This window comes from Vigna unguiculata, chromosome 9, assembly GCF_037176805.1.
Source record: "Vigna unguiculata cultivar grain cowpea cultivar isolate G323 ecotype 2 chromosome 9, ASM3717680v1, whole genome shotgun sequence".
NCBI classification, from domain to species: domain Eukaryota; kingdom Viridiplantae; phylum Streptophyta; class Magnoliopsida; order Fabales; family Fabaceae; genus Vigna; species Vigna unguiculata.
The window spans coordinates 44,775,651-44,800,844 of record NC_140800.1 but is presented as its reverse complement, the minus strand read 5'-3'; the positions used below and the strand labels follow the sequence as shown (position 1 = coordinate 44,800,844).

At 31.1% G+C, this 25,194-nt stretch overlaps 3 protein-coding genes across 3 annotated transcripts; all 3 read right to left on the bottom strand.

Moving 5' to 3' along the window:
• Positions 1–1,070: 1,070 nt before the first annotated feature.
• LOC114162280 (B-box zinc finger protein 21-like) lies at positions 1,071–2,478 on the bottom strand. The gene is made up of 3 exons (XM_028046108.2): positions 2,091–2,478; positions 1,627–2,004; positions 1,071–1,497 (listed from the first exon to the last, which is right to left on the bottom strand). Exons 1-3 carry the CDS (start codon positions 2,274–2,276, stop codon positions 1,246–1,248), a joined length of 816 nt encoding a protein of 271 aa, XP_027901909.1. The 5' UTR covers positions 2,277–2,478; the 3' UTR covers positions 1,071–1,245.
• A 7,357-nt stretch (positions 2,479–9,835) lies between these two features.
• EMB1967 (Forkhead-associated (FHA) domain-containing protein) lies at positions 9,836–15,725 on the bottom strand. Its single transcript, XM_028048588.2, has 7 exons — positions 15,488–15,725; positions 13,103–15,082; positions 12,962–13,019; positions 12,265–12,413; positions 11,815–11,901; positions 11,170–11,298; positions 9,836–10,269 (listed from the first exon to the last, which is right to left on the bottom strand). The coding sequence occupies exons 1-7, from the start codon at positions 15,554–15,556 to the stop codon at positions 10,180–10,182; spliced, it is 2,562 nt and encodes an 853-aa protein (XP_027904389.1). The 5' UTR covers positions 15,557–15,725; the 3' UTR covers positions 9,836–10,179.
• A 5,825-nt stretch (positions 15,726–21,550) lies between these two features.
• Positions 21,551–24,909, bottom strand: AP3 (K-box region and MADS-box transcription factor family protein). Its single transcript, XM_028046882.2, has 7 exons — positions 24,570–24,909; positions 24,402–24,468; positions 24,253–24,314; positions 24,080–24,179; positions 22,298–22,339; positions 22,157–22,201; positions 21,551–21,932 (listed from the first exon to the last, which is right to left on the bottom strand). The coding sequence occupies exons 1-7, from the start codon at positions 24,755–24,757 to the stop codon at positions 21,756–21,758; spliced, it is 681 nt and encodes a 226-aa protein (XP_027902683.2). The 5' UTR covers positions 24,758–24,909; the 3' UTR covers positions 21,551–21,755.
• Between the last annotated feature and the right edge of the window lie 285 nt (positions 24,910–25,194).

The following is a 25,194-nucleotide window of genomic DNA, read 5'->3' as shown; positions in this document are numbered from 1 at the left end:
TTTACGAGGATACGAAGTTCTTCCTCTGCCTCCAATATTCTCTTTCAATTTCACACCAAAGATATGCTATCGCCTAAAAATAAAATAAATGTAAAACATATATATGATAATTTTGAAGATTAAATATTATTTTAAAAAATTGATATCAGTGTAAAACCGAGTAAAAAAAGATATCGCCTGAGTGTGAATATTTAAGGGAAGTGGAATTCTTGGATCCCAATTCTGGTAAACTCGTAATTCCAAACTAGACTGAATTTGACATGTATTAGTTATTTTTCAGGAATTAGTTTCCCTTCACTAAAAGTTCAACCACTTCATCCTAGTCTTAGCGTCATGCCCAGCTTTCCGACTTTCTGGGATGTCTGTCTCTAACGGAACCATTTATGAGCAGTTTTTCTCGTTCCAAAATGTGAAAACCAACTCATACAATTCAGATTCAATTTTTGTCTCTGTTCCAAAAAACAAATATGCATAATTTATTATTTTAGATTTCTTATTCAGACTTAATTATCATATATAATAGTATTTATTGAGATAATATTTTTATTTGTGAGGAATAGTTACTTGCATTTTAAACAATTTTTATCATCCTATTATATATACCACTTTAAATATTTTGAAAATATCCTTTTTAGAAAAATATCCTAATATATAATCAGGGATGCTATTTAGAGACCAACAAGCTCTTGATTAGCGCTTTATATTTCTTTTTTTCGCATAAACCAGAGTTATTTATGTTACCAAATAACAGGAATAATGATATATTAACCTATTTTTTTACTCATTTTTAATTCGTCATTTTGATTTATTTTTAATTATTTATTTTTATGTTTTTTAGTTATGTAATTAAAAATAAATTAAAAAAATATCAAAATATCATTATCCATCCGGATTATCCAGATATCAACAGCGTTGCAGTCTATTTCTCTTAATGTTTAACAGAGTATATTGTATTCAAGACTTTCTTTTCTCCAGATCTGATTAGCGTTTACTTTAAATTTTAAAAACTTGGTTCTTTTGTAAGATGCAGCAGAAACAGAACCAATTCCAAGTTTGAGCGCAGAGAGCTCTATGGAAACGTTGGTATTTACAATTTGGAAGAGATAGAGTAGTATGTAGATAACCCAAGAGAGGAGCAGCTATAGCAGAGAGTAGTAGAGGACAACGGAGAAGGAAACAAAACCAGATTAACACTATAAAGCAAGGGGAGAGAGTGAAATTCAAACCACATGAGGTGCCTCTGTTCTACCAAAGAAACCTGGATTTCTTGGGAACGTTACTGGGAGGACTCATCTGAGGAACTACGAAATTATTATCATCGCCAAAACTTGATCTAACGCTACCTTTCCTTCCCTCTCTGTACCCATTCTTTTCACCCATCTCTTCCCAACATGCAGCAGCACCCGCAGAAGGTGGCGCTTGAGGAACCCAGATCCCTCCAGAGGAGAACGAAACCATGTTTCCCTCACCAAACGCCGACAACATTTCATCACCATTCTGCAATTCAACATCACCATGTTAATCCGCAGATCCAATAAAACCAACATCAGTTGCCACAACAAAAATTCAAATTAGATCCCAACATTTGTTACTAAATTTGGTCGGCAATTAATTGATGAAACTAACCTTAGAGCAATCAAAAGTTGAATGGGAATCGAGAAAATCTTCGAACTTCATGCCTGGGATAGTGTTTATCAAGTACTCTGATATGCTGCTACCAGTGAAACCCGGTGCTTGATTTGTTTGCAGGATTCCTCCAGGCTTAGGAGGTGAGGGTGTTGAAGGAGGATTGGAAGGTGCGTGTGAAGTAACGAGAAGAGGGTTTGGGTTTTTCTTGGGTGATGATGAAGAAGAATAAGGCATGGCAGAAGTAGAGAACTTGATCCCGGTGAGAAGAAACCTGCTATGGTTCTTGGTGAGTTCGTTAACAGAATGAATGGACACGTCACAGTCTTTGCACAGAATTGCTCTATCTTGCTGACAAAACACAAAAGCTCTTTTCTCCTACACCACCACCATAACCAAACTAATGAGTAATAATATTAATGTAATAATTAGTAATTAATTAACATTTAATTAGTAATTAGTACCTGGCAAACATCACAGACAGGAAAATGCTTAGCAGAGGGGTGGGTGAGAGAGAAGCGGTGGTGTTTGGAGGCGAGCTTGTTGGCGTGGTGGACACGGTGGTCGCAGTCGTCGCAGAGGGCGGCTTCATCGGCGGTGCAGAATAAAGAAGCGTGGTTCTCGTTACAGACATCGCACTGGATCTTCATATTGTTATTATTTAGGTGTTGTGTTGTGTGACCACCTTAGATTAATAGAAAAGAGGTTTTTGATTTGAATTGAAATGAAAATGAAAATGAAGGAGATGAACACTGAATCGTTCACGGTTAAGTTAAATACACTCGAGACGAGTCAAATCAGCGAGCGAGCAACGCGAGTCAGGGTGTCATGTTTCACGTTCTTGCAAATATTGACTCGGTTAATGCGAGTTCAAGCCATTAAATATCTCCCTTAGGCCACAAAACACGTGTTCTATTCTCCCTATCCTATCACTTAATACTGTTAATTATTCATTTCTACAATTTCTTTAATTTGGATAAATGTCAAATGCAATCACTTACCACTGTTAGTAACATATAAATATTTAAAAGTAATTATAGTTATTTATCATTTATCAACTTTAAGTGGTTCTAATAGAATACTAAATACGTTATATGAAGAAAAAAACCATGAAGTAGAGAAAAAAAATTCTAAGCTATCATCTCTTCTCTTAAGTAATCACATTATTGCTTAGTAACATGTTCTGAATCACAAAAATCAACTTTGTTTTTCATTGATTTTTGCAATGTTAGTTGGACAAAAAAATTAATTAAAAGATAATCACAACTTGAAAACGTAATTAGATTATAATTTATAGATATTATAAAGAGACACTAATTTAATACATGTCTATTAATAAAATATATAACCTGGGTTTGAGTACGCGGATATGCTGCTGTAAATATTTTATAATTCCTTTAGCTATCTAACGATTACATAATTTGTTTAATCATACCAACAAGTCATATTAAATAGTTATTTAGAACAATTATTAGTCTTGATCTTGATTTTAGATCGTAAAAGTACTTTTACGACCCTGAAAGAAAAGCTACACAAATTCACATGCTTTCGAGTTTTTAACGATCACAGTGACGACATCCCTTGCATAAGCATTAGATATTAATTCAAAAGTAAACAAGAAAGATTTCTTTAAAAATATCAATTTATATATAATTTATAAAGAAGAAAACTTACATAATATTAACACGTTGGCTTATTATTTAAAAAGTAATTTATTAAAAAATAGAATATATAACAAATGATGTGATAATTAAGATGAAGAATAGAAAAAAAGAATTACAACATTTTTTCTTACATTATTATTAGTGAAGGTAAGGTGTATGGTACAAGCAGAGTCATAGTAAAGGAAGAATTGAGAGATGAGTTGGTTGGGACAATAAGACAAATAAGTTCTTTTTTTGTTAGGAAAATATAAATCATTCTCTTTGTTCTTTGAAATTAAACTGTCTTCTCTATGTTTGCATGTTAACTTTATGTTCATAAACTGAATTTCTTCTTATAATTCTTTTTGAAAAAAAAAAATATTTCTTACGTTTAACTAAAAAACTAATCAATTTTGTTTAGCTTAAACCCATATACACTTATTTGAACTAATATTTTGATAGTTTTTATTTCTTATATTTATGCATTTAAAAGATTAATATAAGCCAACCTATCACATTAAATAAGGAATGTTAAGTTAACTCTTACCTTTACCTTGTATGTATAACATATGTTCTTCTTGAATAATAGTGTTTTTTTAGTAGAAAAAAAAATTGTTGGACGTTAAATTTACATTAATGAAAATCAGTGATTAAGTTGTTGATGAACACCAAGTGAAATCTACCAAAATATTTCTACTTTAAGAAAATTTATAAGACAAATATAACATGAGATATGAGTTTAATTCATATAAAGATTGATACTATCTTTAATATTAGAGGATGAAAATGTGCGTTTATCAAATCTTAAAGTACCTGAAAATGGGAGAGAAAGTAAGAAAAAAATGGAATTGAAAAGAAGAATAAAGAGAATATATTGTGTCATAGTTTTTATCATTGTATTTTCCCTCAATCTAATATAATATCTGTATATTCATTGGTCAAAGTTCATTACTACCATTTTAGAAAGAAGAAAATCCTAAATGATGTTGTGAGTGGATTCTGGGGAAACAAAAAGTCTTAGGAATCAATATTTTATTTTTAAAGGTAGTTTTATAGATTCATCCTTTCTTAATTATGATGATGCCATCATGTGTGGGACAAATCGTAACTCATTCCAATTATATTGATGATGTATTTTTAAGTACTAATTATGTGTATTCAAAATCCTCACTATTACTCATATTTTAATAATAAGTAATAATTGTGGTTGATAAATTTTTTTTTTTTGTTACCTTGTTAGAAGCCGTTTCTTCCTAATTTAAAATTTTGAAAAAAGTGTTTTTCTTTATAAGCAAGTAAATATTAATTACTAATTGTTAGCTCGTCATTAATATGTTTTTTATTTGAATTTATATATATATATATATATATATATATATATATATATATATATATATATATATATATATATATATATATATATATTTTATCAAATCAGATACTAGTGCGAGCACCTACCTCAATATTACCTCAATGAATATTATAGTAATAATTTCCAACTTTGTGGGAGCCTAAGATCTTCACATCTCGATTTAGAAAGAAAACAAATACTACTTTCCTCAAGAATTCTAAAAAAAACGACTCCAAATGAATATTTTATTTATCAATATCAACATCGGTTTTGATCTCAAATGAATTGACACAAAAAGCGAATAAAGAGACATTTTTTTTAAAGAATAAAATAAAACCACGAAATAATTGAAAGTTGTTGAAAAATTTCAGTGATATATTAATGATCAAAACAAATTTAAAACCAGTTATTATAATTATAACCAGTGGTTGTAATTATACGAAATCATATTTACAATAAAAAAGTATATATATATATATATATATATATATATATATATATATATATATATTCATAACCTCTTTAGTAAATTAAATATTATTATACTGATACTTATAAACAATCAATAAAAACATTTCTCATTAAAATTAGAACTAAGTTTATTCAACCATTGAAAAAGACTCATTTATCATCGTAATCGCATATCTTATGAACTAGAGTTAAATAGCATTTAAATATATCATTTTCACTTAATCTTTTGAGTAGATTTTAAGAATAGTGTCATACTAAAAGTTTGAACTCTAGAGCATATAATATCTGTAACTAATCATAACCCTAATAATTTTACTGTAACATACTTGGAAAAAGTCAAATATTCATGAAAACTATTAACATCGAAAGTGTAGCAAGGATTGAGATCCATGATTAGGAGTGTTAGGAGTTGGGGGACGACCTTAAGTTAGGTGAATGGGTGAGTCAGACAGAACCTGTCTACTTTTTAGAAACATTAAGTGTTAAAACATTGATGAAAGAAAAATGTTTTTTTTACACTGGATACACCATTTTACAATTTATTTATATGAATATTTTGATCATTAAAAAAATTAATTTTTATATTAATAAGAAAAAATAAATTAAACAATAAAATAATAAATATTCTTACAATATTTTATAATCTTGTTTTAAAATTAAGATGTAAGACGATTTAAATACATTTTTATTTTTTATCCTTTAAATCATATTTTAAAGACAAAATTATAATAAATTAAAAATTTAAAAACAGACCATACTTTTAAATATACTGGGATTAATAACAATATCGATTTTATCATGAGACTTTAAATCAAATTATTTATTATTTATTGAATATTAACATAATATCTTATAATATAAAAGGTGGGATAATTTATATGGATTATGGAAATGGGTGGTTGGAAGATGAACCCGATCCAACATCTTCGCCCATAACCCGTATTTGGTGGATCTTTAGTCCTAACCAGGAATATAGTTAACTCTAGACACCTTGTTGACACTTAAGGGGGACCATACACACTACATATTCTAATATTTCATGTTTGCATTTCTTTATTCATTGCTATTTGCTGGGGAGAACATGGGAATTCGAAAGGAAAATTATATTTTATCACCACTATTCATTAAAAATATCTACTTTACACCTATTTTAATAAAATATTATATTATAATCAAGTAATCATTTATATAGGAGTGAAAATAAGACAAAAAAAAAGAGTATTGTTGATTTTATATCATGTTGTTTAAAATAACTTTTCACTGTGATATTTGTTTCCAACTTCAGATTAATTAGATAATTATAATAAACACAAAACTTAACAAATGTTTTTATTTATCTAGGAAATACTCTTTGCTGAAAAAAGAGATACACAAGGTGGGTTATTATATTACATAAGTGATAACATACGATGCATACCATTAATTTTGATAAAGAAAAAAAAATATTGATAGTCCATATGTGACGAGTAATTTTTTATATACAACTAATGGAACTTTCAGTAATAAAATTAAAACTTTTATTGTTAAAAGTTTTCAAAAAAAAGCATGGAGTTTACTTATTTACAACTTCTTTCTCACTTTTTAAAAGAAAAACAAATTAATTTGTAAAGTTTTGTCATATTTGACTTTATTCTGTATATTTTTAGTTCAATGAATTGATTTTTCAATTTACGAAAATAAATCAAATTAATTTTTTTTTTTCATTCTTAAATTCAATATTAGTGATTTTCTTTTAGAGATTAATTCATTGCTTTGAAGATACATGAGTTAGAATCAAATTTGTAAGTATAATAGTATAGATTCTCAAAATATTATTTGAAGTAAAAGAACTTTTTTTTTTTTATCAATATGTTTTGCCAAAAATTAAAATATTTCGCAAAGGACGAATGAATTCATCGGATATAGTCAATTGTGTTGATCATATGGCGAAAATAAAGATGAAGTACTTAATTTCAGTAACAAATCTAAATATTTAAGACACTTTAATAACGAATCTTAAGGTACCTTTATTTTAGTGACAAAAATGGTAGTATAATTTAATCTAATATAATAATACATTAGTTCCGATGATAATTTATGCTTCCGAAGCATTGTGGTCCAGGCTAGATAGGCTAACCGAGGTTAAAGTTTGTAAAATTTTATTTAAGATACAAACTCTTCACCGCAGAAAAAGGAAATTCCATTTGCATTTCACAATGCTGCTTTTATTTTATGTAGCATGGTAAAATATTTAGAGAAACACATTTTAGTTTACAGATTTATGATTTCACAAATATAGTTCACTAAGACAATAAAGACGAGACTAAGATTTTCTGTATACATATTTGCATCCGTTCTTTTTTCTTTTTTTTCTTCTTATCAATTGTTTATAGTAAAAAACAAGTTGAGGCATTAGGGATTAAAAAGTTTTAAAGATTGCCTGTAAGTAGGGATGTCAAAAAAATCCGTATCCGCGGGTATCCGCGGATAAAACCCGCAACGGATAGAAAATGAATATTAAAAATGGATATCCGCTACCCGCGGGTGTGAGTATTTTTGATACCCGCATGTTAACGGGGCGGGTACGGGTATCATAGTATCCGTACCCGTGGATACCCGTACCCGCTAAACTTTAACTTACTTATATATATATATATATATATATATATATTAGTAAACAACATTATGAGTCTTCATCCAATAATGGTGGTCAGATTCTTACCCCACAAATGAGTAAATTACTTCCATATACTGTGGAGGTATTGATGTGTCTTTAAGACTGGTTATGGACCAACATGGAAGGTAATAAAATTAACACTTTTACTTAGATATTTTAATTAAGTGATTGTTAGAAATTTTTACTGAACTTCTTATGTTTTAAGGCTTTTCTAGATTAAAATTGGACAACATGAAACTTTATACAATGTTGCAAGAGGTGGACATTGATGAAGTTAGTAATTTCTTTAATATTTTATTCAAAAATAAACTACAATATAAATTGGTAGTGATTTTTTATTTGTTTATTTTTCAAGAATCAATCGGAGAAAGAAGACTTGTTGATCTAAGCACTAATTATGATTAAATATTTATTTTTTTAAATATTTTTGTAAATACCTGCGGATACCCGTGGATACCCGCGGATATGAAAAAAATAGACGGGAACCCGCATAACGGATACCCGACGGATATGGGTACGGGTACGGGGCAAATATTTGTCCAGCGAATAAGGTACGGGGGAACTACTACCCGTACCCTACCCGCCCCGTTGACATCCCTACCTGTAAGGTTTATTTTTTATTTTTTTTTTACTAAAGTAGCCTTTATTAAAATCTTATTAGATATAATTCCTTATTTCAATCTCATTACAAATGACATTCAACTTAAGTTCAAGATTTCTTTAAATGAATATAACACTTACTTGAGGATAAATATTTAAAAATTAAACACAAATTAATTAACATTAAAAATTTAAAAAAATCGACATTAAAATATAATTACATTGAAGAAGAGAATCACACTTAATAATTTGCTTCACTTTAACTAAAAAACATAGCGAGAATTACACGCACTTAGTTGTAAAACTAAAATCTCTATTTGTAGCACTACCTAGAAATTACTAATTGGACTATACGGGGAACACTCTAAAAATGACGTATAATTTATAATACTACCATCGATTCGTAAGTTGTAATTATTCTTTATTCAAATTAAATAATTCTTAAAAATTTAACGTAAGTCGTAAATCACATTTGGAGCGTTTTGTTCCCATATTTCAATCTCCTTTAAAACAAAAAACAAAATAACTACTTTTTCATAGTTTTAAATTAATTTATGCAAATGTTATGAAAAAACAAACTTCTAATTTTAATTTGAGTATAAATTAATTTTAACTTGTACAATTTATTTTAGATTATTTATTCGTGTTTTTTAATTCTTCAATAAAAGCTTGTTAAAATAGACCATAAACCTGCAATCATATTTTAACACGAATGTCAAAGTAAAATAATCATAAAAGAGAATAAAATATACAAAAAATCAAATTACTTCATACTTCCAACACTCAAATAAAAAAATTATTTACAAAAACGAAAGCCAACTTACGTAAAGCGCGAGTCAAGACATGTTGCCTCCTGCTGTCAAGAACCATGGATAATAAATATTTTCGTTGATTTCTGACTAGAAATTTGGAAAACGAATATTACGACATCTATATAATTAAAAGCTTTTCTCTGAAATCGGGAAAGTTGGACTCCAGGAACAAGTTTGTAATAAAATAAAACAATAATAATAATAATAAAAAAACATAAATCTACCAAAACAATACATCCTGGTATATTTTCCTAATTGATACCTGACATTAAATTCAGTATTCCAAGTTTTAGATTTCAAGGATGTAAACTAAAGTTATCGTCTACAAATAGCTAAAATGTTCTCTCCTATAAAACATTCCGTAAGGGATTATTTGGGTGGAAACAAATATTATCATTTTCACATTATTTGAAGTCGGTAAAGGACAAATTAAAAAATAAAAAATAAAAGAGGGAAGTGATACATTAGTAATTAAAAGTGAAAATTAAAAGGACAAAACAAACATTATCTGAATATGAATAATAAACAAAAATGACAAGGTCCACGATATTTAATGAAATGATACTTATTACTTATCCAAGTCCACCCAAAATCAAAATGCTATTTTTTGAAATAACCGATCGTTGGCCAGTGAAGAAAGAAAGAGAGGTTCAAGGGTAAACTAAACCGTAATAAATAAATAAATGAATGAATAGAATTGCTGTTTCAAAGATTATATTTCCAATGAAACGGGGGCAAAAATAGAGCATGAGTCTTCATGACCTTACAAAATGAATGCAGGGTGGTCATGAGATTCAGTTTTCGCTTTCAGGGTTGGATAAATTTAGCATATAACAGAACTTTAGGTTGAGTGATCTATACTATTGCGGCTATTGCGGGGAAAAGAAATTCATTGTGGGAGAAACACGAATTCACCAATAAATGCAATGACATTGCTTACCATTTACCAAAAATCAGAAAGTGCAGTAAAAATAAGCACCTTCTGTGTTAGTGGACCTCTTGCTTCATTTACAATCAACACTAAAAGGTTTGTGAATTGTCAGAAATGTGATCCAGGTACCGCTTCACACGATTTTGATTTATCTCAAATATCAAAGGTATGCCCCTCACCTACAAAACAGACCGCTGATTTTGAGACTTATGTGAATTTAACTAAAGAAACTCTACGAAGAATTCACGTTTCCTACTAATACAGATAATCCAAACAACATCGTTTAAGTTTTGAACACAGCCAACCCTACTTACCCCCAAAAAAGTAGTGATACGAAATTCTACCTTCCGCTTAGATATAAATTCAATCATTTCATGAATCAAAATAGACTCGCTAAAAGAAAGCAGATATGGAATTGGAATAACGAAACTAGTAACATGTCATTCTAATAATTATAACACCAGCTATATCTTTTATACCCTTATTAAGGATATACAGTGGCATTGAAGTAGAAGGTACAAACAAAGCCATGATTACGTGTTTAATTCAACTAATAAATAGAAGAAAACATTTAGTAGTGAAGACAACATCTAACTGTCCAGCATACCAAGCTCCCACGATTCAATTCTGGAAAACCTAAACACTTACCCGCTGCTTAAACAAAATATAAATATAGATGTTGTAATGCAAATTACAGAAACTTGGACGTTAGGCATTATCTGGGATGCTTGGCATGTAACGACTATTATTCTAGCAGCACTAAATCAGAAGGATTCAACAACACATGGACAAGAACATACACAGATGAAAACAACAAAACTTAACCAATAAAGATGGCGATAGACCCCTATTACTGATACCGGATTGAATGCTAAAACAAAAAAAGAGAAATAAAAGGATATACAGATAACACGAGGACGAGGGGACTGAATATGATATATAGGAATAATAATTTTGTTTTGGAACACAATTGAATGCCGATTGCACAAAGAATACCGGGAGGTGAGAACTCAGCTGGATAAGAAAAGACAGTATATAGAAGAGAAGTATAGGAAATGATAGGAGCCATATGATCATACCTCAATTAGATAATTGGTATGCAGTCTTTGAGACTGACCAGTGTGCACTTCTTTGCTATTTACCAGAATTGAACTCTTGCCAAAGTTTTTGATGTAGAATGACCCCTCCTTATCCATCTTGATAATTGCCTATATAAGTTAGCAACGAAAACATAATCAATTAAGTCAACCTTGTTTGGTAGTGAAGACTACACCTAACTGTCTACGCTGAACTTACAATATCTTAAGCTTATACATGAAAAAAACTATAATTCTGTACCCCTACTATCTGAATTTACATCATGTCAACATCACATCATAAGTAAAATGATCATTACAGCATGACTGGATGAAACAGTATGCCCCTTAAGACCAGATGAATAACCCGGATGCATTAAAGCATTACATAAATCCTTCATACACTATCACAAATTATATCCAATCATAATTTTTCCTCCATTAAGTTCCAGCCTGACATTGATTTTCTTTGAAGCTAAAATTAGGAGAAAAGGTATGTTGAGGTTACTAGTACAGTATAGCTTCTTTTGTGATGTAAACATTATTTTCTGAATTGAAAACGAGATGTACATTCTGCATGTTTTTATCAACATATAGTAAAAAAGTTACTGCAGCCTTGACATTCAAGTATTCGTAAATGTAACTAACCTGACGTCGAGATATTGAATTGCTATACCCTCCTTTACTCAAGTCAATGTCCACAGGAAAACCTTCCGTCGCTCGACCAAGTAGAACCTGCAGGATGAATTGAGCCATCTTAAATATCGAAAAAAATTATCCCAATGACAGACTGCTTTTAAAGCACATTTATGCTTATAATTGCAGAATAAGTCTGTCCAAAACTACTACTACTTCCTTCATTCTTTGAATTACTCACAAAACTCACTCAATTTACAAACAGATTGCTGCCTGAACTCAGGAGAACAATCTGAACTAAACCAAATATGGGCGTAAACCATATATAATGCATGTGAGAATTTTTTTTCTAGTCAAAAAATAGATAATCTCATTATGCTTTGAGTGCTTTGAAAAGGAATGAATGAAAAAGATCTCTCAAATGACAAGTTGACCAAGCAAGCAGTTTACACGCTCATATACCTCGGGTTTCTTAATATAATGCTTTGTGTGGCGACCATATAAAATGGCAAATGCTCCATGTGCATTAATGGCTCTCTGAATACAAGAATGGGCACCCTGTTCCAGCCTCATGATAGCTCGCTTACTTTCCACATGTTGATATCTTGATACTAGAGTGTAACCAGAAGATATAAAGTTAGGCTATACTGAAAGAAAGTAGATGGTGGTAGCAACAGTGAAAAATTAATACGCTATCATTGATCTTAGTGTGAATTTTGTAATTAAAAAGAATCAAAACAATACTCAATAAGTTCCACAAGCATATTTGATGGATATATATGATGATCAAGCAAAATATACAACACCAAACGCATGGAGAAATTATGGACATATTTGCAGATCAAATATTACTTTAACAACGAACTGGAAATCATTGGAAAGAGTATTAAAGGATTGTAATATCTTGGGGAAAAACGCCTCAACCCCCTCTCCCCAAAATGCCTCTCATTTTATCTTTACTTAGCAATTTGTAAAGATATGTAAAAATATGAGCAACCATAAAGAATCCCTTAGAAGCAGTCAACAACCCGAGGAACTGATGCATGCTCCCATAGCATTGATTTAGGTTATCACTTTACTTCAGGTATGTTCTCCATATCTCTTCTCCAAATAAAATGACAAATAAGAGTACAGAAAAAAAAATATGGCTTTGTAATACCTTCCTCACTATAACAAGAATCCTGATGATCATCAGGATCCAAGTCCATATCAAGTACCTGTAGGAGGGAAGAATGTGTAAGTCAGAGAATGAGAATGAAAGGCTAAGTGTTGACAGAAAGAGTGGTGAAATACAGCTTACCATTGCTTCTACGTCAGAATAAGAAGGAAGCTCATCGTCGCTCTCTATATCATGCTCTTCCTCATCTAGTGTTAGAGGGTCTGCTACCAGCTCTGACTCAAGAATATCTGAGGATCCAACTTCAGCAACTTTCAACTGGTGATTTTGAAGTGACAAACCTAAATCTTGCTCATTCTTCATGGCAGAACCATGAAGTTGGGGATTATTTCGTAAGTCGTTAGAACTAGCTGCTGATTTCTTAATGAAAAGATTTGATATATGATCGCATTGATCCTTTGCCAAGTCAGCGTTGGTAGCTTCTTCCTTTCTATTTGCACGCAGAAGAGCATTTGTAGTGTTTGCAGCATCATTTCCACCTAAGCTACCAGAAACAGTAACAGAAGTCGTAGATACTATGCGTGATGCATGACTAGCAGGCAACTCGCATTTTACCTTAGAACCACCATCAGGTACAAGGAAGCTAGGAGATCCCATCATCTGAGAAGATGATTGAGATTCTACACGGATTTTCTTCTCTGCATGCATCAAAGATTTACCTCTTTCGTTGGCTCTATGTCTATTAAATCCATAATCCTGAACAGATGATGAAATTCGTTTTTTGGATGCTTTAAAAATCAGTTTAGATGAAGGGGGAAATATGACAGGAGGCACATCAAATGGTAGGAAAACGTCTTCGTTATCTGGAATTTCTTGTTCCTCAGTGTTTAGCGAACAGAAAGGAAATTCATTAGTTAGTTCATGAAAGAGGGGATCTTCAGCCAAGGGAGGAGATGACATTTGGAATTCTAATTTGTGAACTACTTGTACACCACTAGAGGTTGACCCTGGGTTGTCTTCTAACTCTTTGTGACATGAAACTGACTGATTTAGAACATGTGCCTGTGAGGCCGTTAACGACTCTGTTCCATCTGTTTTAGGGACTTGCAGCTCTGCTTCATCCTTTTTAGGGACTTGACTTGGATTAACATCATTTGTAGAATTTAGTAGGAGCGAACTCAGACCATCAAAGTAAGATTTGTCAATCCCTTCTTCTCCATCAACATCCATCAGAAAGAGCTCTTCCTCACTACTGAAGTTCAGGAGAGAATTGGACAGTTCTTCCAAATAAGCCTCCCCACAAGCAATCGAATCATTAAAACCATCGCATGGCAAATCAGACTCTTTGATGCCCTCATCTGTACTCCAGACTGGTATTTCAGGAAGTGAAGCTAAGTTAAATGATGTTCCACACTCTAACTCAGTTGAATCAAATGCGTTTTTTTCATCAAAATCAGGACACATATTTCCAGGGTCATTGTTGATGTCATCCAATGTGGGCAAAGGTATTCTCCCTAAATTATCGTCACCAATCCACCCATCAATAGTCAATTCTCCAGGAATATCCAATTCCTCAACAGCTTCATCCAAAGGCACGTTGTCTCCAATAAATTGAGGTTCTTCCTTAAGTACATTATTTAGCTGGACAGGCAAATTCTCTTCAACTGCACTTTCAATTCCCGGGAAAAACACACTGGCAGGAACTCCATTAGAAACCACATTATCATCCATCACATTTTCAGGAGGAAAATCATACTGAACAGGGAGATTTAAAGTTCCACCTTCAGGCATGCAGGTTCCAGATAAGGGGTGACTTTCATGTTCTGCATAATTACCATTTCCTGGATCAACTAGAAAACTCAAGTCCATGGAAGTTAACATGCTATTGCGAATTCTTTTGAGTCTTGCATAATACAAATTGCGAACACTTCCAGACTTTCTCTTAGTTGAAACAACTTTCTGTTCCTTGGAATGTCCAAACCTGTAAAACTTGGACGGGAGAGGCGAAGCTGAAAGCTCAAAGTTTGTCATACCCGCAGAAGCTTCGGCAGAAATGACAGGATCATATAGGAGAGAATACCACCTATCTTGTATCTCTCTGATGTTATATTTCCGAGAAAATTGCACTGCACCTTTGGCAAGTGACTCTAGTGAAGCACCGGCCTATAAATTAAAAGTTAAACATTAATGTAAACACTAAAACACGAACAATGGACTATTCTCCAAAATGAAAACCAGAACATCATATAGATAGATCTATTTGTTCGAAACTTTTCTCTCGGAACTAACTTTTTACTCTTTCTTTTAAAGCCTATACTAAAAACAATGCAGGCGCCAATTCCATGGTTTGCTTTACATACGATTAGTATTATTATTTGTAAGAGAAATTGTGAGTGTATTGGTATACAGGCAACAAAAATGTATAAGCAAGAGAGAGGGTTTAAATTGAAATTAGAGGGGAATGATTGTGGAAAAAGGTAGCAGAATACAAGAGAATGAGAGAGGGAAAGAGAAAGAAAATGAATATAAATCGGAAATTGAAAGCGAATAGAAGGAGAAATGAAAAACCTCAACGGCGTTCTTGAGCAAAAGATCGTCCTCGGGAATCCAAGGGGCTAATGTAGCCAGGGCTCCCATCGTCACTCACCACCGTCTCCGCCTCCGCCTCCGTCTCCGCCTCGTCTTGGGAGTGTGTCTGTCTCACTCTGAAACCAAAACCCCTCTGCTATGTGTGTCACGCTTTTCGTGCAACGCTCAAGACTGTAGAAATACAAGGGTTTTAGCCTTTTAAGGCGCAAGAAAGAAACCGCGTTTGTTTGTTACGATTCACCGGGATTTCTTTTTCATTTGTCCTTTTTGGGCTAAGCCTTTAAGTTTTCATCATAAATCATAAAATAAAAAATATAAATTACTCAGTTATCGTCACAAAATACTTCATCATTTATACGTTTCGTTTGAACTTTTCATTCTTAAAATGAATGCAAACGAAATTGATTCAATTTATTAGGTTTTAATGAAATATTTATTTTTTCTTAATTTACCTTCAACTGAATTGCATCTTTATATTTATAGAAGGTAAAAGTATTTTATTATTAAAAAAAATATAAATTTAGTAAATTTATTTTAATAAGTAAAATATATTAATCATTTCCCTTCATACATGTGAAAAAATTAATAAAATATTGATTTTTTTCCTTAAATTACTTCAATGTTGATCTTTATTGAACATGAAAACAATGTACTTACATGAGTAAAAAATAATAACATGTTTATTCAGAGAATCATATTGTTTTAGTGAAATTGTTTCAAACAATAATACATTTGTTTCTCAATCCAAATGAAAACATTACTTCTACGTCGAAATAATACATATTTTTTACTTGTATTCAATGTTTTTAAAAATACTGGCGTAAACATGTATGCATGTATACACATTTTTCAATATCTATAAATTATTTAAATTTAAAAAAAAAACTAAATAGTAAAATTAAAAAAATAAAAGATATATAAAATCATAACTATAAATAAAATAAGTTTTAATTATTAAAATAACAAAATTGTAAGTAATGTTATGTAAATAATATTATGAATAATTATTTAAATTTAAAAAATAGTTACTAAAATAATAAAAGAGTACATAATTCAAATTCAAAAAAAATTGTTATTAGAATAATAAAATTGAAAAATAAATTTTATTGTAAATAATATATAAATATAATTGGCTTAAATACTTTTTTGTTCCTCATTAGAGTGTTTGTTGCAAATGGTCCTCATTTTCACATAATGTTTAAAATGGTCCTCATTTTTACCGAATGTTTAGAATGATCTTCATTTTCGCAATTCATGTTTTATTTGGTCCTTTTCTGTAACGGCATTTAAATCATTAACGGAGCATTGTACATGTGGCACGATTTATATTAGGGTGTGTTACGTGTACTGTACAGGTGGCTTAATACAAACTAACTGCCCAAACTTTCCCTACCAAAACCCTAGCTCACTTATTTATCCCCAAATATCTAATTAAGCCACCTGTACACTACACGTAATCCACCCTAATACAAATCGTGTCACATGTACAATGTTCCGTTAATGATTTAAATGGCGTTACAGAAAAGAACCAAATAAAACATGAATTGCGAAAATGAGGATCATTCTAAACATTCTATAAAAATGATGACCATTTTAAACATTATGTGAGAATGAGGACCATCCGCAATAAACACTACAAAAATGAGGACCAAAAAAATATTTAAGCCTAAATTTAAAAAGTAATAATTAAGAGGATAAAATTAAAGGAACAAAATATGACAACAAAGAGTTGTATTCTCTTTATATATGATTTTAAAATACATGTCTTAAAAATTAACAATTTCTAGAATATCTAATAACATACTTAATTTAAATATATTTAAATTAAATAAGAAAACTAATTATATTTTTAGTCTATATAATATTTTTTTATAAAGTATTAAAAAAATAGCATAATTGTTTCAAATAGTTACAGTGATGTATAAACTAATCTTGAGTGCTACTTTTATTTGTAAGCTTGTGTTTACGTGTACTTTAATTTGATCTTCAATTTTTTGTGTAATTGTTTTTAAATGTATTTAGTATAAACAGATAATTCATTTCAAAATTCTACTTTTGATGCTATTTGTTTTAAATGACACATGGTTAAAGTATTGAATTAGTTAATCTCGTTAGAGATTAAATTTTTAAATTGAAAATTTTCTATTTGTATAATGAGATTTATCTATGTTGTTATTATCATTTTTTTATTATACTATCTTAGTAGATTAAAATTAATATAATTTAATATCTATATTAGTTTTAGTTTAATATACATTTAAATATATATATATATATATATATATATATATATATATATATATATATATATATTAGTATTTGTTTTGTATTTAATGAGTTATATATAATTGAAGAACCACTACAAATTATAAATTTGCATGAGAAAAAAAATGGATATGTCAAGAAAACTTTTAACGTAAAACATTTTAACAATGCAAAATTCAATCATGTGTTATTGTATATCAACAATACTTAATAACAAAAATTAACAACTAACATTTACAATAAAGAAAAAAAATGTGTATATTTTTTGCACCACAATTTATTAGGATTATTTTTACTATGAGAAATATAGACAAATTTCACATCAATAAAATATTTTGGAGGATAGTTTGGATATCAATCATTTAAAGTAGGGGTGGGCATGGATTGGATTTTTAATGATCCAATCCACATCCATTTTAGATCCAAATAATTGGATTAGATTTTTGACTCAAATCCATTTTTTTAGCAAAAGTAGTTTGGATTTTTTTAAAATTCAGATCCAAATATTTGGATCAAGATTTAAATCCAATCCAAATATTTGGATCAAGATCAAAATCCAGAATCCCATTTTTTATAAAAGAAATTTAAATTGAATTTTTTAAAACTTGTGTCATTAAGGCCCGGATAACCCGGATGGGCCCGACGACCCAAATGGGCTCGACGACCTAGACGGGCCCGAAAACACGAATAGGCTTGAGGATGGGAACGGGCCGGACGACCCGAATGGGCCCGACGACCCGAACGAACCTGTCCAAACAGTCGGGCCCAATCGGGTAGTCAGACACGTTCGAGTCGTGGGGCCCGTCTGGGTCGTCAGGTACGTTAAGGTCATCAAGCCCGTTTGGGTGATCGGGCCCATCTGGACGTCGAGCCCGTCTGGGTCGTAGGCCTCGTCCGGGTCGACGTGCCCGTTCGTGTCGTCGGGCCATCCGGGTCGTAAGGCCCGTGTAAGTCGTCAGGTTCGTCCGGGTCGTCAGACCCGTCTGGGTCGTCCGAGTCGTCAGGTCTGTTTGAATTGTCCGACCCATCCGGGTCGTCCGACCCGTTTGTGTCGTCGTGCCCATCCGGGTTGTAAGGCCCATGTAGGTCATCAGACCCGTGCGGGTCGTCGGGCCTGTCCAGGTTATTTGCCCCATTCGAGTCTTCGGGCCCGTTTGGCCCATTCGGGTCTTTGGGCTCACCTGACTCATTAAGTCATTGGGCCCGCCTGCCCCGTTCGGGTCATCAGGCTCACTCGAATTTTCCGGATTGTTGGGCCCGATCGACTCGTTCGGTTTGTCGTGCCCGCCTAGCCTGATCATATCTTTAGGCCCGTCCAACCTCTTATGGTCGTCGGGTCTGCCCGATCCGTATAAGTTGTCGAGCAAGACCCGTCCAAGTCTGAATTTAACATAGTCCATCTCAACCTTTAGTCTAACCCAACTAAAAATTTAAATTGAAAATTTGGATTGGATTGTTTGGATTATCCATATTTAAAAATCTTGATTTATAAAATGGATATCCAATCCATAAAATATATAAAATGTAGATTAGATTGAAATCCATATCCATTAAATGGATTGGATTTTTAATAAAATGGATTATAAATGGATTGGATTGGAGCAAAAGTGGATTGAATCAAGAAAATTAGATTTTTTGCTCACCCTTAATTTAAAGCATATGAAAGCAAATAAATAAGATGATCTTTAATCAAGGAAAGCTAGATGTCGAGAAAGTATTTTTGTATGGCCCAATTAAAAGCTTGTGAATGGTTAAGATACAAATTTCCTCATGTTATATTATCTTATTCATATTGGTACCAATATCTATTGGAATGTATAAAAACACTATGTTAGTCATGATTATGATGAATAAAAAACAACTATGCACATTATAAAATAGTCTTGTTTAGGTTAACGAAAAATGTTATTGGAGGTGTGCACAAAGAGAATGAGTAGTACTAGCAGTATGTGGTACAATATTTATCATAAACTGAACTCTGAAGTTGTCTACTTGTTGATAAACAAGGATTAATCACAATAGCCATAATGCATATGTTGTCTTTTCTTCTTTTTGCTATTCTTTGTCATAGCAGTACAAAAAAGAAAGGATAGGACATGAGGAAGATTTAATTCAATCAAGGATCAAATACTTAGAATAGTAGTTGTTATCTTGGTAACCTATATATTGATAGTCTCTATTGATTGTGCGTGTAAAAGAATGATGGATCAAGTATTGAAAATGTTGCTAGATCATAATAATTACTATACATCTAAACGTTTAACCGTGATAATTACTATGTATATATATATATATATATATATATATATATATATATTATGCTCTTTACTATATTTTTATTTCAAAGATGTATGTTATCATCATTTGAAAGCTTAGACGAAGGTCACAAGGTCTGAAATAATCAATGCAAATTATTATTATGAGGAATGAAAAAGAATAGGACCATTCTATATATTTAGAGGGTCAAATTTTAGATAGGTTACTATAACTCTTATATATTATAGTATATGGATTGTAATGTAAAATTTAATTTTTGGATGAGATTGTATGTAATGATATGATAAAGATATTTTTTAGCAATGTTATATAGCAAGAAAAGTTATATTGCTGATTTTATTTTTCTTTTTGTATTTCAAGAGTCAAACTTATTTAATATATTTGTTTTTTTTATAAAAATAATATAAAATATACTTTAATAACTATAAATATATGTGGTTATTCGAACAATCAAACTGTTCATAATTAATTTTAAATATATAATACTCTATTTAAATATAATAAATATTTTATTTAGTTATTAATTTTCAGTTTCAAACTCAAGCAAAATATTTATCTTTTTACATTTGTAAGAAAATATTATTCATCTTAAATAAAGAAAAAGTAAAGTTTAAAAAAATATAAAAACTATCAAAAATTGAATGATTTAAACAATTTATATTAACATCATATTGGAAAAAGTTATACTTTAATTATAATTTTTCTTATAAAATATTGAACATTTATATTTCAATATAAATGAACAAATAGTTATAATATATATGTGATTTAACTTCATTACTTATTATTATATTTAAATATGCCTTTTTTTACAAGTATAAGTATGTTATAAAAAATAAGTATAATAAATCAAATAAAAAATATAAATGTTATATTATTAACAATTTAAGGGATTATAAGAACTGTTTTAGAACAAGGGAAAGTATTAAATCATATAACAAAAAACTTAAAAGAGTGAAGTTTTTATTTATAAAAATATATTTTCATATTTAAAATTTGAAGTTTTACTTTCCATACTTTTAATTGACTCCTTATCAATATGTATTTTTTAAAATAACATAGGATTAAAAACATATGGAAGAAGAGGAATTTATCATTTGATTAAAAGTAAACGAAAAAGACAAGTGTCATGTAAAAAGTAGAAAAAATGCAATGGTAATTTTATTAAAAAATTAATAAAGTTAATTCCTAGTTTAAAATTAGATATATATTCTCTAATTTTATTTAAGTCAGGATAAATAAATTTATTTATTTTTAACTGTGAAATCAATATATTTTCATAGTTGATAGTGATTTGACTAATCTTTTAAACACTCAGATGTAACTGAATATATATATATATATATATATATATATATATATATATATATATATATATATATATATATATATATATATATATATATATAGTCCATCTATGAATAAAATAACCATACTCAACGTTCTGCGAATGAAAAGAGGACACATTTCTGTGATTAGGGTAAACAGCAGTAAGTAACATACAGAGATAATAGTTGATGAGGTATGATTAGGGTAAATAGCAGTAGAAGTAATAGTTGATGAGTTGCAAATTATAATTGAAACATGCAGAAGATTGGTGAGATTGTTTTGGTGACATATATAAGTAAAGTTGAGGGAACATAACTTAAAACTTAAGGGCTATTACTTATTGAAAACCGAGAGAAGATGGTATTTCCGATGGATACTAGAAAAGTAAGGGGTAAGTGGTGAGATCAGAGGTTGGTCCGCTATGACCACTAGGATGGCTTGGCTGTAGGCTCAAGGCAAACATGCGTGGACCTAAATTTGAGAACCCGATCACAGACTCGTACTCTCCTCCATTCTCTATCAATGCAAAACGTGGATCTTCTGCTCTTGCATCCTTCAACACACCAAAACTCATTAATGAAGCAAAGTAACTTCCAATCTCAAACCAAAATTTTAACATAAAGATCAAGAGATCAATATCAGAAACATAACTGATATGTATATATACGAAGAAATAGAAGACTATACAATTGTTGTTTTCACTTCGTGTGTTTGTATATAAGTTAGGAAGCATGAGGTATACTGAAATCAACAACATAAATGTGCTAAATTACATACCAAGTCACGCAAGAGCCTGTTGTGCACTTCTTTCTCGTTATTAAACTAAAAGAAGAAGAAAAATCAGAAATGTCAGTAATAAAATGAAGTGAAACAAGCACCAAAGAAAACGGAATTAACGAGATATGTTCACTACTTTACCTTCTTCCTTTGGGTGTCAATCTGGTTTGTTATCACTTTATACTGTCAACAGTTGTCACAATTTAAGGAACTCGTTAGCATGGTATGATATGGTAAATTCGAAATCTTCAAACAGGACCACAACCACTGTGTGTTTCCTTTTAAAAGCAACCAAATTATGTTCCACTGCACATGTTTTGTAATAAAATCTGGCACTAGTCTTAATTAGAGTGTTTCCATTTTAATCACATTCAACAGTTTAACTTCGGTAAACAACAGTATTACTTGCTTGGTGCAAATAACTTTCGGAGACAGTGTAAGAAAGGAAGCTATCAAGAAAGAAGAAGGGTTGTACGAAAAAATTATTAGGGATCTTGAACCATCACCAGTGTTTCATTCCATCTAAAGCAATATGTATTTAGTTTTTAGATTTAAGAAAGAAATAATGAAACTCTAGTTATGGAAAAGTGGGTATCTAAAACTGTCTAATAATATTTTGTGTGTCCTTGTATGGATAAATAGATAATAATTGAAAATAGGTTTTATAGCCTGAGAAAGTTTGTCGAAAGGAGTTACGTTTTCATGCATGAAAACAAAATTTAGCATGTAATCTAAAGGAATGAAATAAAAATTAAAAAAATATTACGAAATTAATTATAGGAAAAAATGATTTTTTTTGAAGACTGTACTTAAATTTTTTTAAGAAGTAATAGTGGGTATACTTTTAATTCCTTGTTATAGCATGATTTTTTTCACAAAAATTTCATACTAAATTTTCTTATGAAAAAAATATTATTAAGAATTGTTGACGTGGACAAGTCATCCAGAGCATCATATATATATATATATATATATATATATATATATATATATATATATATATATATATATATATATATATATATATATATATATATATATATGTTCAGAATAAATATTGAGCAGCTCCAGCTAGCTCCAGATTAACAAGTGAACTGGAAAAAGAAGACACATAACACACCTTCACCAATAGAAATAAATTCTACCCAGAAAAGAAGCAAATTTTGTATTATAACTTCACATTTTTTTAATTGAAAATATACAGTTTCGAATGATGTCGTGTACTCATGTGGTTTTGCTCAGATCCGAACATTGTGTCACAGGGAATGAATCCAAAAGAACAAAGGGGGTCCCCAAAATTCAGCAGAGTTTGATATCTCAAACCAATTCAATATTGGAGAACTAATTAACCATTACTGCACGCTCATCGTAAACAAGCTTTGTTCCTATGTACTCCTAAGGTATATATAAACTAAAAAATATATACCAACTCCAAGTTAGATTTCAAAAATTAATGAACAAGTGAAAAGAAATACCAAATTTATCAATCTTATTGATCAGAAAGGAAAATGGTACTTTTGGACGACCAGGTGTTAAAGTTAAACATGAAATCCTACCCTAACAATCAAATAATTTCCGTCATTGACTTTTAATCATAGCTGAAGAATTTTGATGTAATCCAATGCATTAGAATAACTAGGCATAATAATCTCAACTTTTGTAATCTTCATTTTAATAAGGGCAAACAACATAGAAGTTAAGAATTTAATTAGGAACTATAATGTATATAAATTTCAACAAAAGAAACTATATCCTGGATAAAACTGATGCCAAAATAGTTAGCACTCTCAAATCTGTACCTCCATGATATGTATATCTAGCTATCTATATATAGATAGGTAGCCGACACTAGCAAGTTTTGAATTAAGACACATGCACACATTAATTAAGGTGTGAGAGAAAAAAAGCGGAAAGTAATTTCACCTTACGCTCACGAACAATCTTGGCGGCCTTGTCCATTTCTTCCTCCAGGAGCTTTAGATCTTCCATGTTCAGATCGATGAGGCAATCTCCCATCCTCTGCCTAAGCCATGAGCAAGTAAACATATAAAACATGTGCAGATCCAGAAGAAAAACACTGAGCGAGAAAATTATACCTAATCTCCTTGCGAAGATTCTTATTGACCTCTTTGAGTTTCTTCAGGTTCTCTTGCATATTCTGGCGAAGAAGAAGAAGAAAGAAAATGAGTTGGAAGAAGTAAATCTGAAGAAAAAAGAGAGAGAGAGAGGAGAGAGAAAAGAGAACCTCGTAGTGAGAGTTCCAGAGATCAACTCCTAGGGTCATCTGGTATTGATCAAAGAAGTGTTTTGTTCTGGAAAAGAAAAAGGACATTAGATAGGTAGGTAGGTATAGGGTTTGTTTGGGAATTGAATTGAATCGAAGAGAAGAGAAGAGAAGAGAATATGAACGTACGAGGTGGAGGGGCTAATGTACTCGTGGAGTTTGCCAGTGCTGGAGAACATAATAATAGAAACCTTGGCATCGCAGAGAACGGTGAGCTCGTTGGCCTTCTTGAAAAGGCCATTGCGTCGTTTGGAGTAAGTGACTTGGCGGTTGGTGGTGTTCTCTATCCTCTTGATCTGGATCTTTCCACGAGCCATAGCTGTTGCTGCTGCTTTCTGCTTCCTTATGCTTATGCTTATGCTTCTGTTCCTTTCTATCTGCTTCTGCGGATTCTGAGTGATAATAGGAACAGGAATAGGATAATGAGTTAATGAGGGAAAGAGAAATACAAAGGGAAGGTGGGGGGAGCTGCATTGCCTCAAATGGGACACCTCTTTGCCAAATTAACGAAAGCTATTGCAGGCTTTGTCATAAACGTCCTATGCTCTTTCTCGTTTCATCGTCAACGCCGCTCCCATGTGCCCACTGGGGACCCTTACTTTCCGTCTCTCTCCGTCACCCAACCGTTAACCCTTTTCTCCCTTTCACCATGCTTAGGGCAACTCTTTCACTCTTATCTTTACCACACCATTTTCAACACATCAATTATTTCTTTTCCGTCTCAATGCCTCCTATCTGAAACAAACAAACGCTG

Bases quoted from the DNA above. Each gene is read 5' to 3' on its own strand.
- AP3 (XM_028046882.2), bottom strand. From the start codon at position 24,757: ATGGCTCGTGGAAAGATCCAGATCAAGAGGATAGAGAACACCACCAAC. The intron at 24,180-24,252 runs GTATAATTTTCT...CTCATGGCTTAG, and splicing joins AATCTTCGCAAGGAGATTAG to GCAGAGGATGGGAGATTGCC. The intron at 22,340-24,079 runs GTGAAATTACTT...AACTGTTGACAG, and splicing joins AGATTGTTCGTGAGCGTAAG to TATAAAGTGATAACAAACCA.
- LOC114162280 (XM_028046108.2), bottom strand. From the start codon at position 2,276: ATGAAGATCCAGTGCGATGTCTGTAACGAGAACCACGCTTCTTTATTC. The intron at 2,005-2,090 runs GTACTAATTACT...GTGGTGGTGTAG, and splicing joins CTGTCTGTGATGTTTGCCAG to GAGAAAAGAGCTTTTGTGTT. The intron at 1,498-1,626 runs GTTAGTTTCATC...GTTGAATTGCAG, and splicing joins CAACTTTTGATTGCTCTAAG to AATGGTGATGAAATGTTGTC.
- EMB1967 (XM_028048588.2), bottom strand. From the start codon at position 15,556: ATGGGAGCCCTGGCTACATTAGCCCCTTGGATTCCCGAGGACGATCTT. The intron at 15,083-15,487 runs GTTTTTCATTTC...TTTAATTTATAG, and splicing joins TGCTCAAGAACGCCGTTGAG to GCCGGTGCTTCACTAGAGTC. The intron at 13,020-13,102 runs GTAAGCTGTATT...TCCCTCCTACAG, and splicing joins ATTCTGACGTAGAAGCAATG to GTACTTGATATGGACTTGGA.